This window comes from Quercus suber, unplaced genomic scaffold (assembly GCF_002906115.3).
Source record: "Quercus suber isolate HL8 unplaced genomic scaffold, Cork oak 2.0 scaffold_966, whole genome shotgun sequence".
In the NCBI taxonomy this organism is placed as follows: Eukaryota; Viridiplantae; Streptophyta; class Magnoliopsida; order Fagales; family Fagaceae; genus Quercus; species Quercus suber.
The window spans coordinates 168,162-187,779 of NW_027070386.1; the positions used below are offsets into that span (position 1 = coordinate 168,162).

Consider the following 19,618-nt stretch of genomic DNA (forward strand, 5'->3'; position numbering starts at 1 on the left):
GAAATGCTAAAAAATTGGGAATAAACATTTTTAAAAATCATTAATATATTACCAAAGTCTTTCTTCTATATACAAAAATTGTTAATCACCTCTTAACTCCATGATACCTTGACTTGTGCAGCCCGTATCTTCTACATAACCTCAAATTGGTAGCAGAAATAATACTTTCTTTCTGATGCATACATCCCTTGACTCTTTATTGAGTTTGAAAAAAGCACAGGCAAACATACAATAATAACATGGGAACATGAAATGTTGCAACGCTAGAATTTGTCTCTCTTATAAGAGTTGAAAGGATGCCAAACCCAAAATTTGAGTACCAAGCTTGGTTGTTGTTGTTGTATAAGAGTTTAAATGATAAGTTGATAACTCAAATTACAATGTTTTTGTGAGGTTAGTTTTAAATGATTTGAAAATGAATACAACAAATGCAAACATCACAATCACATTGGATGCAAGTAATTTTTACAATCTAAATTTAGGGCAAAGTCCAATGAGAGAATTGGAATAATTAAGCCTTATCAATAAATTAAACAATTTAAAATCTTATTCAACAGTAGGAACTGCAGCTCTGAAGGGAATACATACACTGATGCACATTCTTTTAGCATTCAGCAGAACAAATTTCAGTTCTCCACAGGATGGTATTAGCAGGGAACCAAAATCGCTAGAATTAATAGTGGCCATCAATAGTTTCAATCATGATTTTTTTTTCCTTAATAAGTAAAAAGATTTCATTAATAAAATTAGAATAGAGGGGCATAGCCCAAGTTCAAGGAGAGTATACAAAGGGACGCCCCAGTAAACAAAAGAGGCGGAAGGAAAATCATTTAAGGAACAAATTGTCCATAACAGCTACAAGATCTGAAGCAGAAGATGGTGTGCCAGCTTGCTCCCACTTATAAAGAGTTCTCAAGAACCAAGACTTTAGCTGGATTATCTAACATTCTTTACCTTTGAAAGTACACATATTCATTTCTCTTCATACAGTCCACATCAAACACAAAGGAATAGACCCCCTAATTTCAGAATGTACCTTTTTGCTCCCATAAACCTTTCCAGCAGGTCTAATATGCAATAGAGAATATCTGAGCGAAGTTGGACTCCGAGCTATCTTCGCTTTAAGGGGGTCAACCTGCTGTCAAGTGGAGTCTTCTCCTCCTTAAAGGGTTGGGTTGATGCATCAGATAGACTAGGTAACCTTGAAACACTACCCTTTCCTTTCTTGGCATTTGGTCCCAGCTCCTCTATCATGTATTTCCACCCATCAATTGGTCTCCTTCGGCTAAATATGTGAGTCTTGATAAAACTAGCAATCTGCATACCAATTTCATAAAACCAACAGTGAGAAAGCCAGAAAGGACACCAGCAAATATGAAAATGGGGAAGAACTTGGTAATAGATACTCCTGATATCATATTTACATTAGAATATGAATCCTGAAAAGTTAATTTAAAAACCTTAAAAAATCCATACAAAGTCCAAAATGAGCATGCATTTTTATTTATTTCTAGCAAACCCTCAGCTAGATCTTTGCAATGCCTTTGTGCACCAAATACAGTCTTTTCAAGCAACATAGGGCTGTCTACACAAAAACAACAACAACAAAGCCTTTGTCCCAAAACAATCAGGTCACCTATGGATCTGTAACAGACTTATCAGGGTCATTCAACAAGAAAAAAGAAAAAGAGAGAAGAGGGGGTGGGGGGGGGGCTGCTGGTGTATTAGTGTTTACAGCATTTGTGACCTGGTTACTACTCCAACAGTTTTTCCCAGTTACTACTTTAGCTAGAAAGAGATCATTTTAAGGCTAAACAAGCAAACTATGATATCAATATGTTATAATCAGAATTAACTATAGACTAACACAGATAGCCAAACAAATTAAAAATCTAGGACTTCTTCCCTTCTTCAGGTTGTCTCCTTCATTCATACAATGCTCAAAACCCAATAATATATTGTATTTGAATAAGCAAAAAGAATGTGAAGATATTTGAACACCTGAAATTTGCTGTATGCAATTCGACGATCAAATTCTTGGAGGAGAATATCCTCTTCCCTCTGTGACATCTCCCATATATTTCCATCTTGAGCCTTGGCTGTTGTTTCCCAACCATCAGGCTTGTTTTTGAATTCAGAAGAGCCTGGGATTTTTGAGTCATTCAAATCATTGTTGGAAGTGTCAAAAATCCTGCAGTTATTCAAGTGTTAATCCCAAAAACTTTACTTATAAGAAGCCCTCCATAAGTTCTAATACAATAATATTGCTACATACAAACGGCAAACATAAAAGTTTCTTACTTATCAAAAAAGAAGGGGGGGGGGGGGGGGGATGGAGGGTAATGTTGTGGGTTCAAGACCCATTAGGTGCATATACCTTACCATACATATGTAATCTCATTTAAATGTATTCTTGTTTTCATGTAGACCTGAAGGTTGCTTAGTTTACAACAACTACAAACAAAGCCTTAGTCCCAAAATTTGGGACTATGTTTATGCTTGTGAATTTCTAGAATCATTTACATTGTAACTCCAAAACTCATGCTCTAATTTTAACTATTCCACTGACAACATAAACTTAAATCTTGAAACTTTTCACTTTGAGTATTTCCTGCCAGGATCTGTTTGAATACTGTTTAAAATTTGACTATTGCCATGAACAAGAAGGTGGCTGGCTTTCTAATGAGCTCAAGATCAGAGCATCCAGGTTCTCTTCACTACTAAACACTGCATCTTCAGATTTTCTCAATTCACATGTGATGAGATGTTGCTCAGGAAGCCTAGTTAATATGGGGAGGTGCGTTTCTGATCTTGTAATCTGAAAACTAGTCTTTGCTAGTTATTGGTATATTACATATTCTCAACTGCATATAAGTTAGCCATTTTTTTTGCATATTGTTTACTTTTAAAAAAACATGGAATTCTTTTTATTGTTCACGATTTCTTGTGAATTGTATAGTTGCAACAATTCAAATGAGCTCCAGAACATTTATTCACAATTAGGCAAACTTATTAATTTCTCATTGCCATGATCTTAATTTTTGTTTTAACTAACATGAACAGACTCAGTATCAAAACATTTTGTTTTGTTCAAATTGTGATGTTTGTTCATGTCTAGGGACGAGCTCTCTCCTATTAAATCTCTGCTTCCTCCCTCATAAATTTAATTGCAAAAAGACTACTCCATGTACAATGGACAGAAAGGAGTTGAAAGAATACAAGAGAAACAAATTTATGTACAAAGAGAAAATGACTACAAATTCAGGAAGGGAACTGGTACAAGTGAATCCATATGCTTGAGAACAATCAAATGAAGGATCACTAAACAAAGATAACAATTGGGTTCTTGTTTTCTGTATCCTCCACATACAACAATTTCGTTTCTGCCATATTGTCTGCATCAAACATAATGGGACTAAATTCCAGATGTCCAATGAATGCTTACCAACCAATCTCTCCAACCAAAAAGAGGTCAATGACCTTCTCAGATATTACCCATTGGATCCCAAAATCCCAAAAGATCTAAAGGCAAAACTAAGCAAGTCATACACAACAGTATAGTGTAACAACATATGATCCACCTTCTCCCCATTACACTTACACATACAACACCACCCTACTAGCATATAGCCATGCTTAATGAGATTATCATACATTAGGATCTTCCCCCAAGCCATGGTCTAGCCAAAAAAAAGAATTCGTTGAGGGGCCTTATCACTCCAAATACTCTTCTAGGAGAATCTCAGACCACATGGGCCAATTAATGCACTATAACATGAACGAACATCAAACTCTCCACTCCTCTTCAACTTCCGACACATTTTGTCATTTCCTTCCCTTGAAGGAATATTGGAATCAAGAGCACATTTTGCCATTGCCAATTCTAACACTCAATCATTAAAGTCTCAAACAAATCTCACATCCCAGCTTCTCTTACACCCCCCAACCCACCCCCACCCCACCCAATTTGACTCACCATCATGGAACCCACCAACTCTTCTTTATCTAAAGAGCAGTCACACAAGGTTGGAAAAGTCACCCACAAAGATTGATCACCACACCATCTGTCATGCCATAACCGAATCCAGCTACCATTACCAACTTCAAAATGAATATATTCTAAAAACTTATCCAACCCCATCCTAATAATACTCTTCCATAAACCACAACCGTGAGTTTCCCAAACACAACCACCCCAGTCCACACCATACTTCTTGGCTACTACATGCCTCCATAACTGCTCNGGGGGGGGGGCTGCTGGTGTATTAGTGTTTACAGCATTTGTGACCTGGTTACTACTCCAACAGTTTTTCCCAGTTACTACTTTAGCTAGAAAGAGATCATTTTAAGGCTAAACAAGCAAACTATGATATCAATATGTTATAATCAGAATTAACTATAGACTAACACAGATAGCCAAACAAATTAAAAATCTAGGACTTCTTCCCTTCTTCAGGTTGTCTCCTTCATTCATACAATGCTCAAAACCCAATAATATATTGTATTTGAATAAGCAAAAAGAATGTGAAGATATTTGAACACCTGAAATTTGCTGTATGCAATTCGACGATCAAATTCTTGGAGGAGAATATCCTCTTCCCTCTGTGACATCTCCCATATATTTCCATCTTGAGCCTTGGCTGTTGTTTCCCAACCATCAGGCTTGTTTTTGAATTCAGAAGAGCCTGGGATTTTTGAGTCATTCAAATCATTGTTGGAAGTGTCAAAAATCCTGCAGTTATTCAAGTGTTAATCCCAAAAACTTTACTTATAAGAAGCCCTCCATAAGTTCTAATACAATAATATTGCTACATACAAACGGCAAACATAAAAGTTTCTTACTTATCAAAAAAGAAGGGGGGGGGGGGGGGGGATGGAGGGTAATGTTGTGGGTTCAAGACCCATTAGGTGCATATACCTTACCATACATATGTAATCTCATTTAAATGTATTCTTGTTTTCATGTAGACCTGAAGGTTGCTTAGTTTACAACAACTACAAACAAAGCCTTAGTCCCAAAATTTTGGGACTATGTTTATGCTTGTGAATTTCTAGAATCATTTACATTGTAACTCCAAAACTCATGCTCTAATTTTAACTATTCCACTGACAACATAAACTTAAATCTTGAAACTTTTCACTTTGAGTATTTCCTGCCAGGATCTGTTTGAATACTGTTTAAAATTTGACTATTGCCATGAACAAGAAGGTGGCTGGCTTTCTAATGAGCTCAAGATCAGAGCATCCAGGTTCTCTTCACTACTAAACACTGCATCTTCAGATTTTCTCAATTCACATGTGATGAGATGTTGCTCAGGAAGCCTAGTTAATATGGGGAGGTGCGTTTCTGATCTTGTAATCTGAAAACTAGTCTTTGCTAGTTATTGGTATATTACATATTCTCAACTGCATATAAGTTAGCCATTTTTTTTGCATATTGTTTACTTTTAAAAAAACATGGAATTCTTTTTATTGTTCACGATTTCTTGTGAATTGTATAGTTGCAACAATTCAAATGAGCCTCCAGAACATTTATTCACAATTAGGCAAACTTATTAATTTCTCATTGCCATGATCTTAATTTTTGTTTTAACTAACATGAACAGACTCAGTATCAAAACATTTTGTTTTGTTCAAATTGTGATGTTTGTTCATGTCTAGGGACGAGCTCTCTCCTATTAAATCTCTGCTTCCTCCCTCATAAATTTAATTGCAAAAAGACTACTCCATGTACAATGGACAGAAGGGCTACTACATGCCTCCATAACTGCTCCTCCTCCATCCTAAAACACCATAGCCATTTTCCTGACTAAGCTTGGTTAAAGGGTACTAGCTTCCTAACCCCCAGACCCCCCTTAGGAATAGGAGGTGGAGTGCCATACCAAATACCAAAATGACATGCCAAATATCAACAATGCAATTTGAAACGCTACAAAATACAGCTTTTTTAAACTTGACTTTTTCCTAATAAGTAAAGCTTTTCTAACAAACCGGCACACGCAATACCATATACCAGAACAAGTACATAACCCAGATATCAAACCAAATATATACATATAAATTCACAAAGTACCATAGAATTCACCATCAATTATTACAATATAATCCAAAAATACAACAAACATAGGAAAGAAACACATACTCAGAGCAGCTATCCAGCAATTTTTCAATATCATCTCCACCATTCACCATAGAATCCCCCAACTTAGCCTCCTCTTCCTTCTCAATCTCCTTCATCCACAACCCAGCGTGAATTCTCTGCTTCTTCAACCTGTAATCCTTCTTCATGTTCTCCAAGCTATAAAGCGAACCCTTACTACTATCACTATCATTCTGTTGCTTCTCTTGGGTTTTTGGCTTAGACCCTTTTCTCTGATTCCAATTCTCATTCATGTCCTCCACAAAAGCCTTGGCTTCCGAGTCCTCCACAACCACCGCCTCCGAAGCCGAAGAGAAATTCACGTCGGTTTCCCATGGAGCACGGTGCTTGGCCGAGAGGTCTTCGGGGAGCCAAGCGGATTCCCACGCGTCGTTCCATTCTTCACCTCCGCCATTTTTGGAGCTCGAAGAATAATGGTGCTTTGGTATTGTGAAAAAACTAAGTCTAAGAATTTGGTTTCTTAGTAAAATTGAACAAGAACTTTGTGTTTTTATGTGTTTGAGGCTTTGCATTGTTGTTTAGATTGGTGGGTTTGAGCTTCAAATTTAGGATAAAGATTTAAGAGTGTGAGAGAGCAGAACATCAACAAACAAGCAGAGCACAGTTGAGAGTCGCTTCAACCTTCAACGGTTAAACCCTACTCAGTCACAGAGACAGATAGGTGGCTTGTTTCAATGTTGGGCCAAAAACCCAATTACATGTTGATTTTTTTTTTAATAGAAATTGGACCATGGGCTTTATTATTAGTATTATTATTATTATTATTTTTTTTTTTTATCATTTTGATGAATAAAATTTTACCAGCTTGTAAACAATGACAATGATAAGTGAATTTTAATCACCTCATAATTGATTTTTTTTTTTTAAGAGATAATTTTAATCTATGGAATTTGCTCCTAATAATTTGCCTTTATCGTCATACTAAGAGATCAATTGGTTTTTGTTGCAAGTAGAGATTGAATTTCAAATATCTTATTCGGTCACAAAAGATTTTATCATTTGAGTTAACTAAAACTCATCGTAACTGAATAATTGAATTGTCTTTTTATGATTGGTAGCACATCAATTTCTAAGCTAAATGTATTAAAATTTGTAGACCTATAGCACCATTCATCCATATCTATGTAATATTTTAAAATTGAAGCGTAGTATTTATTATTGTTATGTTCCTTTTGAGCCACGTAAGAGTGAATTTTCAATCTATTTCGGTTCACTTTGGTTCAATTCGGTCCATTTGATCCGTTTCGGTCTTATTAGGTCTATTTTAGTCCACTTCGGCTTCATTTGGTCCACTTTGGTTCAATTTGGTCCATTTAGTTTTACTTTGGTCCATTTCGGTCCATTCAGTCCACTTCGATCCCATTCGGTACATTTAGCTCCACTTCAGTTCTATTTAGTCTAATTCGGTCTATTTAGTTCCACTCTGATCCATTTCTATTCATTTTGTACTAGTTGAGCCTTAAATTGATTCTTTTTGTAGGTTTGCTTTTTCAATTCTTAGCTAAAAATTCCTCTTTTTTCTTAATTTTTGGGCTAAAAAATATGAAATTTTATTCAATTTGGGCCAAACTATTTAATTTTGGGCTAAAAATAAACTAAATCGGCATTAAAAACTAAATATATTATCCATAAAAAAGCAATATAAATAATAAATATTTAAATATTAATTTAAAATTCTTTTTTTTTAGACAAAGATTATCTTAAAATAATTTAATAATATAGGTATTATAGTTATATTTGGAAATATATTAAAAAAAAATGCTACAATTCTAAACTTATACTATAATAATTTAAGGGTAAGGATTTGCTACAAACTAAGTTGCAGCAATTCTTCCAAAAAAAATGCACACGTGGCAATGTCTTAAATAGACATCTGTCCGGGCATATATTTAAATGAAAACCTTCATGTCAAAATTGAATTTTTCACCAAAATGCCACTTGACACGTGTACATTTTGTAGGAGTTGATGCAACTTAGTTTGCACCAAATCCTTACCCATAATGTAACACGTTACATGTATTACATCACATAAAACTTATAAAAATATATAATAATTTTAAATAACATATGCACTATGTAATTTTAACCTACATATTTTACATTATATTCTTATAAAATATTTATATTACATTTTTCCACGCATTGCATAGTTTTGCGACTAGTATCTTCTTATTTTTCTCTAAGAAAAAAAAACACATAGGGACTTAATTGTTAGTCCTTCAATTTTAGAAAAATTACTTTGTCATTTAAGAGTTCCCCTAAATTTTGTGATCGGTATTAAGTCCACTTCGGCTTCATTTGGTCCACTTTGGTTCAATTTGGTCCATTTAGTTTTACTTTGGTCCATTTCGGTCCATTCAGTCCACTTCGATCCCATTCGGTACATTTAGCTCCACTTCAGTTCTATTTAGTCTAATTCGGTCTATTTAGTTCCACTCTGATCCATTTCTATTCATTTTGTACTAGTTGAGCCTTAAATTGATTCTTTTTGTAGGTTTGCTTTTTCAATTCTTAGCTAAAAATTCCTCTTTTTTCTTAATTTTTGGGCTAAAAAATATGAAATTTTATTCAATTTGGGCCAAACTATTTAATTTTGGGCTAAAAATAAACTAAATCGGCATTAAAAACTAAATATATTATCCATAAAAAAGCAATATAAATAATAAATATTTAAATATTAATTTAAAATTCTTTTTTTTTAGACAAAGATTATCTTAAAATAATTTAATAATATAGGTATTATAGTTATATTTGGAAATATATTAAAAAAAAATGCTACAATTCTAAACTTATACTATAATAATTTAAGGGTAAGGATTTGCTACAAACTAAGTTGCAGCAATTCTTCCAAAAAAAATGCACACGTGGCAATGTCTTAAATAGACATCTGTCCGGGCATATATTTAAATGAAAACCTTCATGTCAAAATTGAATTTTTCACCAAAATGCCACTTGACACGTGTACATTTTGTAGGAGTTGATGCAACTTAGTTTGCACCAAATCCTTACCCATAATGTAACACGTTACATGTATTACATCACATAAAACTTATAAAAATATATAATAATTTTAAATAACATATGCACTATGTAATTTTAACCTACATATTTTACATTATATTCTTATAAAATATTTATATTACATTTTTCCACGCATTGCATAGTTTTGCGACTAGTATCTTCTTATTTTTCTCTAAGAAAAAAAAACACATAGGGACTTAATTGTTAGTCCTTCAATTTTAGAAAAATTACTTTGTCATTTAAGAGTTCCCCTAAATTTTGTGATCGGTATTATTATTAGTTGTCAAGTACTAATACAACTTCTTCTTTTTGAAAAAAAATAAAAAATAAAAATAAAACTGCTCTTTTCCCACAAATATACCATTTTCTTTTATCACTAAATTTTATTTTTTTTCAAAAATAAAATAAAACTGCCATCAATAAAAACGTGTAAACCCAAAAAAATAAAAAATAAAAAAGCTTCATCGTATGCACGAAACGCGTGTGATGAGGCTAGTTTTTTTTTTTTTAGAGGAAACAATAATAGACTTTATTGATTGAAAATCACATTATACAATGCGGAAGAGAAAAGAGGGGCATTGTTCTAGACAAACAAAAACCTTTTCATTATCTTTTGCAACACTAGCAAAAGCTAGAGCAGCACAATTACAATTTAAATAAACACTAAATTGTGGAAATATCCTTTGAAGTCCAAGCAGACAGCTTAAGCAAAGAATTTTCGTGGAGGGAGGTAAGGTTGAATAACAGCCTAAGTAGTGGAAATTAGAGCTTTTATACACACCTCCATGGCTCTCTTTTTTGTAGCCACCGGATCATCTTTGTCAATACTAGTTTGAGTAGATGGAAGACGTTTTTTAAATGCAAATAGAAGTGCACCTTCAGGTGCGTTTTGAGCAAACACTCCAACCTTCCGAATAATGAAGATTATGTTGTGATAGAGCCTTGAATTTTTTGTCTCGATGTCACTGCTCGCAGCCAATGTCCGTATTGAAAATCCCTATCCTCCGACGATAATCGCCTTGTTTTTCTTTGGGGACATTCCTGTTCATTGTGACCGAGATACCACATCTATAACAAAAGATAGGTAGTCTCTCATACTGAAAATAAACCCAGCCAACATTCAAACCTTCAATTTGCAAAACCTTTCCCCGCATCAAAGGTTTGGTAATTTCTATATTAACTCTTATGCGTAGGAAAGGGCCCCATCCCAAACCACTTCGAGGAACGTCAACTGTGAGTCTGACTCAGTCACCAATCTCATTTGCCAATCAATTGCCGACGTCTCTGTTCATGCTTTTAATGGGAATATTAAAAACTCGATCCAAAATTGGGCATTGTGAAATTTCACATCACTGGGACTAATATCACCATGGAACTTTTTCAGAAGAATGAGACTGTAGACAACTAAATTTCTTGGTTCAGCTGATTATGTCGTCATCACTTACACGAGTTGATGCGTGATTAGTTCTTGCATGACACTTGACAAATTTCTGTTAGCTTTTGAACAGTGATAGTAAAACCTAATAGCAGTATGTGACACTTTATAATTGACTATATTTTGTGAACTTGGAAGTGTGACGTGTCAGCTTGTGATAGATCTGAAATTTTCCCCCTCTACAAAGACATTGATTAAAAGACTAGGGGCCTTTAGCTATAATCTCCTCCATATCACTCTCTTTCTCAAAGATGGCCATGTATAGGTTGTTTCCCACTTTAGTGATTGAAACCCCACTTGACCAGCGCCACAACTGTCTGACAGTAGCTTTAAAAGCTTCTTCTTCTTCTTCTTCTTCTTCTTCTTCTTTTTTTCTTTTTTTTTTTTTTTTTTGGTGTTGTTGTTGTTGTTGTGTATCTTACTGATCTGAAGTTTTACTAGAACACTAAACTGAGCACGCTTCTAGGAGTATGCAACTTCCTTCGATTTAATCACCATTTCAACCCCTCCTCTTCTGGAACCTCTTCCACATTTCCTCCACATCTGATTCCATTAAAAAATACCAGTAGAAAACTATCCACCAGAATAAAAATTAAAATACCCCTGACACAAAGTAGGACTCAAAAAAAAAAAAAAAAAAAAGCAAGAAAAACTATACCATTATTATTTTTTTTTGGAACCAAAACTATACCATGATTGACAGACCTGGAAAGGTTAGAATCTTGTAAGAAACAAGTTTTGAACCTCTTCCACATTTCACAAAGTAGGACTCAAAAAGTAGAAAAGAAAAAAAAAATAGAAAAAGAAAAGAAGAAGAAGAAGAAGAAGAAGAAGAAGAAGCAGCAAGAAAAACTATACCATGATTGACAGACCTGGAAAGGTTAGAATCTTGTAAGAAACAAGTTTGAGGCTTCTACATGCTCTAGGCTACAGAGAGACCTAGAGTGATAAAGCTAGTTATAAATTATTATTTTTTTTAGAAATAATTACAATATGTTGCTAACTCTGCAGTAATTTTTCACCCCTAGCCCCCCAAGCATTTTGTGTATAGGGAGGTGTCAATTCAGTTATAAGGCATTTGGCAGTTAAAAAATTAATTCAGTGAATAACGAGATACACATATTTATTTGTATCATAGTTTCTAATCATCAATTTTTGTCATGTGATGAACATTTTAAAATAAATTCAAATAAAAACATTTAAAAATTAGTTATTTATTTAAATAGTTGATGATGTGGTGATAAGATTTTAAAGACACCATGACAGAGTTAAAATCTAAAAAATCTTTATCTTTATTCTGAAAAATTTTATTAAGAATTTCAGGAAATTCGTTATTATTTCCAAACTTCCACATTTATAGATCTCATCAAATTTTTTTTTTTAAAAGTATCTCATAAAAATTTAATTAGTGAAATTTGTCGTGAATGTCGGAAGGGGAAGCACCAGTATTTCACTCATGCTTTGAGAGTATCTAATAATTATTTGATCGATCATAAGCCCCATATTATCTAATAATTATTTAATCGATCATAAGCCCTGTATTAATGGCTAAAGATTAGGTAAGAACGGTGTCTTTAGGCAACACATTTTTCAATTGTGTTCTAATCCGTTTTTCATTCTCAGTCTAGTAAGGAGGGGCAGTTACTGCATCAAATTCATTGGTTGCGAACTTATAAACAACTTGAGTCATTCCTAAAAGGATAAGAAAGAATTTTGAAGATTATATGCTCATTCTCTTCTAAAACTATCATTCCTTCACCCACACTTAACATAAATAAGTGTAGATAATGAAATAGAGTTTTATCTTAGATAATGACTCATATTTATAACTGAGATAATGACTCATATTAATTTCCTCCAATATCTCACAAAACTTTTAAACTTATGAATATTCTAATATTTTCTCTTATCAAACTTCTTTAGATAACAAATTATGTTGTTTTAAAATTATAAGTGATACCAATGTCTTTTACTTTTATGTTCCATCTTCCTAAAAAAAGCGTGAGAATCAAATCATGCCAAATATGCTCATTGCTAATAATAATTGTTTATATATATATATATATACACACACACAGTAGTCTCATTATATGCATTTCGTGCATGTGATGAGGCTTTTTTTTGCAGTTTAGATTTCGTTTAGGATCTGCTTATTTTACTAAAACTGAAAACTTTTTTACTGAAAGTACTATAGATAAAAATAAAAGTTAGCTGGAATAGTATAGTAGGACTCATGAATAGTACCAAAAAATGCAATAGAACCCATGAATAATAGCAAAAATAAGCTGAATAGTAAAATAAGTTGGCAAAAATCATCTTTGCCAAACAGACACTTAGTGTCATAATTTTGGGTATATGCATTGCCATTGAAGTTTCAAGAATAATTGGAAATATAAAAAATATAAGTAAAAACATCATTAAATCACGATTCAAATTTTTGTAGCAAAAAAAAAAAAGAAAAAACCTCTGTTTATATATATATATATATATATTTGGAATCTAATTTATACATGGATAAAGCAATTGAAATATTAACAAAAAGTGACCATATTTTATAGGCAATGTTTTAATGGGAGTTAGAGTTTTATTTTTATTAGATTGTCTTTTAGTTTTGTCTCTATTTAAATATAGGGGTGCAGGGGTGTGTGGGGCCAAACACAGCGACCCGTCCCAAACTAGGTTGAGAAGGTACAGTATTATAGTCCAAAACAATTAATTTGTAGAGGCAAGTTTTCAAGGTCAACCTCTCATGCTCTACTATCTATGTTGAATGATTGTGTGAAGAAAAGGCTACTAATGAAAAGATTAATGAAAACCGATATTATAAGTAGATAAAGATAATGGAATAAGTTCTTCATCGGGCTGGTCCAAGGAGCATTAATTCATACAAAAATACTTCTTCGGTTACAATTCTTCTGAGTATACTTTTTTTGGGTTCCCCATCATGGGGCTTCCATCCTTTTTACAATAGCAAAGACTTCATCTTAACCCTCCACTTGGGTTGCTCTAGATCCTTGTTTGGATACTTGTTCCATCAGCTCCTGCTGGTGTTGGTAAAGTAGCTTGCAAGCTGTAAAGACATTGTTCAAGGGTCATTCTGCCATTAATGTGGTAGGTTGAGTTGGTACAGTGCACTCAATGCAGAGGTGATAGGTACTTTATCAAGAAACTTCCTCCTTCCCTTGCCTTCCTAATACCTATGGGTTGGAGCCTAGGTCCCTCCAAGGTAAACTTACTCCTTGAGCTTCTCAATTTCCACCATCTTCTTGGGTTTTGGTGTTTGGTTATCTCGTCCAAACCAGTCTCAATTTGATGACAAGTTTAGCACAATTAATTCCTTGGAACGTACTAACGCCATGTGTACTTGCTCCTCGGGTTCCTCCCTCCCACTAATAGTATTTTTGGACAAAAAAAATGAGGATCCCAAACAAGAGAAGTCCCTTGTATTGTAGTATGGAGATACACACATACATTATATATATATATATATATATTGGCTGGCAAAACTAACAGCCCGACCTAACTTCATTGAGGATGTAGCTGTATAAAAGCCCAATGCAATTAATTTGAAGAAGTAGGTTATCAAGACCAACCTTTCTAGCCCAACTAGTTATGTTAGATGATTCAGAGAAGAATATGCACTCAAGGAAGAAGCTTTAGGAGAGAGAAATAGTGGGAAAAGACAAAGATATTGGTATAAATTCTTCCTAAGGTTGGTCCAAGGAACCTTAACTCATATGATATCACTTTCTCAATTACAAAGTTCTTGATTACACTTTATATTTCTCTCTCTAATCCTTCTATCCCCCTTTCTGGAGGAGTTCATTTCCCTTACATAGCTACTTAGGTTACATCTCAGCCTTCCACTTGGAGAGTCATCAATCTTCACTTGGATGCTTGTCCCATCAAGGCCTTGTTGGAGGTGGTAGAATATGCTGCAAGCTGTGAGGGCACTGTTCAGAGATCATTCTGTCATTAATGCAGCCAGCTGAGTTGGTGCAGTGCATTGAATGTGGAGATGATGTATACTTTATCTAGAAGCTTCCTCCTTTCTTCATTTGCATGTCTCTCTTTCTCTCCTCGGCTCTTGACCTTGTGGCCTTGGTGATAGGACTTCGACTCCTCGTGGAGCATTTGTCCCTTAGGCTCCTTGGGTGTGTCGCCCTCCTCGATTCCTCAGACAACTTTATCTAGATTGGTTCAGGCTTGGCCTGACATACAATTGAGATGTACTGCCCCTCGGGTAGGTTTTGCTCCATGATCCTCTTTCTTCGGTTCCTCACCCCCTAAAATATGGAGTATATAGCTAAAATTGAGAGAAAATTCAATTATATTTTAAATTGGATTTCAATTGAAATTCAATTTTGTGCTACGTGTCCAATTTAAAATTTTTTTATTTTTGTGCCAAGTTAATTATTTATTGAAAAAAATCAAGAGTCTAATATTAAGTGAATCATTTAAAAAATCCACGTGGGAATGTGGCATTTTATGGATTATGTAACATGCTAGAAGTACCATGTGGGCAACTGATAAGATTTTTTTTGTGCTCACAAAAATGATAAATATTTGTTATTTGCCATATTGTAAGTATATACATGTTAATTAAGTGCAATAAAAAATGAGTGCTAACAAAAAATTGCATAAAATTATTATGAACTAATTTAAATATAAGCTACAGATAAAAGAGACTTAAACTTGATGAATGCATGCCAAATAAAACTTTTGATAATTGTCATTTAATCGAAATTGCACTTTTAAATTTTATTAAATTTTTGGTTGATTTAAAATAAAATATTTTACTAATTTTAATGTACTTAAGGTAGTCATCGTAGGAAAATTATGCTTGACAACTTGTAATACTTAGCTACATAGTGCAAGTACATTATATACAACAAAATATTGTGGTAGATTATAAAAATAATATAAAAAATATTGGAATATAATTTTAATCAAAATAGTACAATTTTTTGATACAAGATAGAAATTATATTACAGCATAATCTAAATATATATGTGTGAAACTCACTTCTGGAAACTTAAACCCCAGCTCTTGCCTCTCACACCCTACAAACACTTATACTTAGGGCTGTACTTAGTGCGGTGCGGCCTGTTTTTTGGGCATTTTTGCACCGCACCTATAGGAGCGGTTTTCCCTCATCTCTAACCACACCTCACTTGTGAAGGGGTGGGAACAGATCTACACAAGGTGTTGTGCCAACTACCAATTCAATGCGGTTAGTTTGATTAATTCCTCATTTTCTCAGGAACCAAACAAAATGCAATTAACAACCTAAACCACATCATACTCATGAAAAAAAAAAAAAAAAACTCAAATATTCCAAAAAAAAAAAAAAAAAAAAAAAAAAAAAACTAAACCAAACCTATAAAAGATCAAACAAAACAATTGAAAATAAATTACATAAACAAACCTAGTAGAAAGAATTACATTTGCAAGGAAGAGCATCTAACGTCAGAATCATCACTAAAAACTCTTGAGAATTTTGTGACAAAGAGGAGAGAGGAGAGGGTGAAACTCCAAAAAACACTGCATCAAGCACTGGATTGCGGTGGCAACAAGTGACGGAGGTTGAGGGGAGAGAGAGAGAGGAGAGAAGAAGACTTTTGTTGCTGACTTGCTGGAACTGGAAGAGGCAGATAGATGAGAGTGAGAGATATAGAGAGGGTGGATGAATAAACCTAGGGTTTTAAATTAAAAGGCAAAAAAAACGTTTATTTTTTTTTTTTTTTTTTTTAAATTTGATGATAAAAGTTTAAAACTACGACGTTTTGGAGCTGATATTAAAATTTAATATCAAGTCCTAAGACAACGTAGTTTTAGTGCCAGATAAAGAAGAAAACCTATCCTTAAGTCCAGCGTCGTTTTCTTCTTCTTCCTGTTCCTTGCATTTGCTTTCATGGCTTCTTTGGGTTTTCTTCAATTTACTGAAACATAGAAATATAAAACTGTAAACATTGATACATATACGTTAAATTATAGTGTGTATTTATGTATATGCCGGTGCGGTGCGGTTTCTCGTCAGAATGCAAAACAGCCACCGCTCACTGCACCGAAAGTCTTTGGTCTGTCCAGATCGCTGCCAACCGCTGCACCGGACACCTACGGTGGGCTTGTGAAGCAGTTGGATCAGTTTGGTGGCGGCCGATTTCATCGATGCCGGTCGGTACCTGAATAGGCCTACTTATACTTGTGGAGTGACTATCGCGCTAAGGGTGCGCGTTTGTTAACATAGTATTTTTTTTTTAAACTTCTAACTTTTGCAAAAAATATTTCACTTTATTTTTAATGTACACTTACAAGATGATTTTACATTTAAACTCAGGACTAGTTCATAAATTCAATTTTACATTAGAATAGGTAATGGTTCAAATCTGTTATAAATTCCAATTTTGATAATTTATAATAAATTTGTTATAAAATAATCAATGAAAACTCATGTAGTTTGAATTTCTCCTCTCTTTTCCAATATATGTGTATAAAGAGGTACTATACAAACTATCTTTTAAAAAAATTAAACAAACAATCAAAAATATGTAATGGTTCCTGTGGGGTACACAATCTATTTGTCCGTTTTAGAAGGCAGGCTTGGGCATGCTTAGGGTGCAACGTCCGCAAGCTTCTATCCCCTGCACGACTTTTTCCTCAAGTGATATGGGAAGTCTTTGAGACTTGTCCCACATTGACAAGAGAAGCGCCCCACCTATGCCTTATAAGCTTGAGCTCAAGGCATAAGTGTACCATTACTACCCATGGGTACCCCACAGTTCCTACACCATAATGTGAAAGTATTGCTAAGGTTAGGGTTTAATAAGTCAGAAAAAGGTTCTTACACTATAAGACATTGTGCGGCGCCATCGTCCTCCCTTCTCGCCATTTGTATTTAGAGTTATTTATTTTTAATACCGCGACACCCTCTCATTGGTTGGGAACCCAGGACTTCCTAATAATTTCTCTTATTATATGTGTTGAAGCTGGAACTGAATCACATAAAAATGACAAAGGCAAATATCAAGTGCAAGGCAAAACGGCACGCGTGAGGTTAAAAGATCAGAGCAAACTGAAGAACAAAACAACTGTGTGTTGATTAATAAGATCACGTGCTTAGCATGTGAAGTAATTTAATCCCAGTTAAATGTATTAGTAGTCCACCTGTCAAGCATCTAGTGGTTCTGTTGTATTTCCGTTAGATTAGGGAGTTAGTTAATTTTCTTTTTTCAGTCTTAGTTCCTCTGTTGCTGTATATATAGAAACAAGGACTCACTTAATTAATCACTTTTGTACATTTTCTGATTTTGATGAATGAGAAATATCTTCTCTCTCAGATTCTCTCTAAACTTCAAAAATCTCTTTTCTTAATATGGTATCAGAGCAAGATTTTTTGATTTTCTTTCATTTTCGCTGTTGCCAAACAATTTTAGTCTTCAAAGTTCTTTTCTTTTCTTCTTGATTTGCTTGAAATTCTAGTTGCGAAACAGTTTTAGTTTTCAAAGTTTCTTTCTTTTCTTCTTGATTCGCTTGGAATTCTGGTTTTTCATGGCTTCTAATTCAACAGCCAATCAAGCACAATCTTCCACTCAATCTGTGCCTTTTCCGAGCACAACAATGGTAGATGAATCTGCTAACAATCCTTATTTTCTTCCAGCAACTGAGAGTCCAAGAATAGTTCTTTCTTCGCAGCCTTTAACAGGTCCAGAGAACTATTTGAGTTGGGCAAGATCAGTGTTCTTGGCTTTGAGTTTATGAAACAAGTTTGGTTTTGTGAATGGTTCGATTCCACAACTAGATCTTGCTTCTCCATTGTACAATTCTTGGAGTAGGTGTAATACCATTGTGCTCTCATGGCTGACCAACTCTCTCAGCATGGATCTCAAGGCAAGTGTGATGTACATCAACATTGTAAGGGATTTATGGATTGACCTCAGAGACAGACTTTCACAGGTAAATACTCCAAGGCAATTTGAGCTGTAAAAGGAAATTGCTCGTCTTTCTCAAGGTGCACTCACAGTGAGTTCATACTTCACTAGGTTTAAGACTTTGTGGGATGAGTTCATAAATTTTCAACCTTTCACTGTATGCAATTGTACTTGCACATGTGGTTCGAAGGCTTCTCAATTGGAAGCACAACATAAGGAGCATGTTTTTCGTTTCTTAATAGGGTTAAATGACAGTTATGGGAACATAATAGGGCAGATCTTATTGCTTGAGCCTTTTCCATCTATTAGCAAGGTTTGCTCCTTGATCTTGCAAGAAGAAAAGAGAAGGAGTTTTGGTCATGGAGTCAATGTAGTTTATCCTACTAAGGCCACTGCTATGTTTGCTAATCATGCTAAGGGTTTTAATGGCAATCAAGGACAGAATCAAGGCAATCGTGGTAACAAAGGTCATTTCAAGAGGGATAAGCCCATTTGTACTTACTGTGGCCTTAGTGGTCATATTGCAGACAAATGTTATAAGTTACATAGGTATCCTCCAGGCTACAAGCACAAGGGAAGCAATCAAGCTATGACAAATCAAGTTTCAGCAATTTTTCCTTCTGGACATTTTGGCAATATGGATGGTTTTTCCTCAGCCAATCCAAATTTGATCCAAAATAATGCTGGTCTTCCTCATCACAGCTTTCAATCTGAAGCTGGCTTTCTTCCATAGCCCTCCTTTGGTGCTACGTTTGCTTCTCCACAGGCTTCTGTTCAAAGTTTTCAGCCTCAATGTCCCATCTCTCAGGTTCAATGTGAGCAACTCCTTAACTATTTGAAAGCAGTCACAGCTTCTGGTTCAGGTATTGGTACTTCTGCTGCATATCAAGTTGCTACTGTCATGGCATCTGCTCCAATTATTCAACCTGCTTTACCACCTAATTCAGCTTCCCCTTCTACCATTAATGCTTCAAATTTTTCAGGTAATTCCTTTTGGATTCCTCCCAATTTCACACATTCTATTTTCTCTGCCCATATTGTTGATAGACCTAATTTTAAGTCTAAAGCTT

At 34.5% G+C, this 19,618-nt stretch overlaps 1 protein-coding gene across 1 annotated transcript; it reads right to left on the reverse strand.

The window, feature by feature from the left end:
• Nucleotides 1-525: 525 nt before the first annotated feature.
• LOC112032060 (protein GAMETE CELL DEFECTIVE 1, mitochondrial) lies at nt 526-6,838 on the reverse strand. The gene is made up of 3 exons (XM_024064765.2): nt 6,143-6,838; nt 4,543-4,732; nt 526-1,317 (listed from the first exon to the last, which is right to left on the reverse strand). The coding sequence occupies exons 1-3, from the start codon at nt 6,670-6,672 to the stop codon at nt 1,111-1,113; spliced, it is 927 nt and encodes a 308-aa protein (XP_023920533.2). The 5' UTR covers nt 6,673-6,838; the 3' UTR covers nt 526-1,110.
• Between the last annotated feature and the right edge of the window lie 12,780 nt (nt 6,839-19,618).

Bases quoted from the DNA above. Each gene is read 5' to 3' on its own strand.
- LOC112032060 (XM_024064765.2), bottom strand. From the start codon at position 6,672: ATGCAAAGCCTCAAACACATAAAAACACAAAGTTCTTGTTCAATTTTA. The intron at 4,733-6,142 runs GTATGTGTTTCT...GAATAACTGCAG, and splicing joins TTGCTGGATAGCTGCTCTGA to GATTTTTGACACTTCCAACA. The intron at 1,318-4,542 runs GTGTTCAAATAT...ATTGGTATGCAG, and splicing joins TTGCATACAGCAAATTTCAG to ATTGCTAGTTTTATCAAGAC.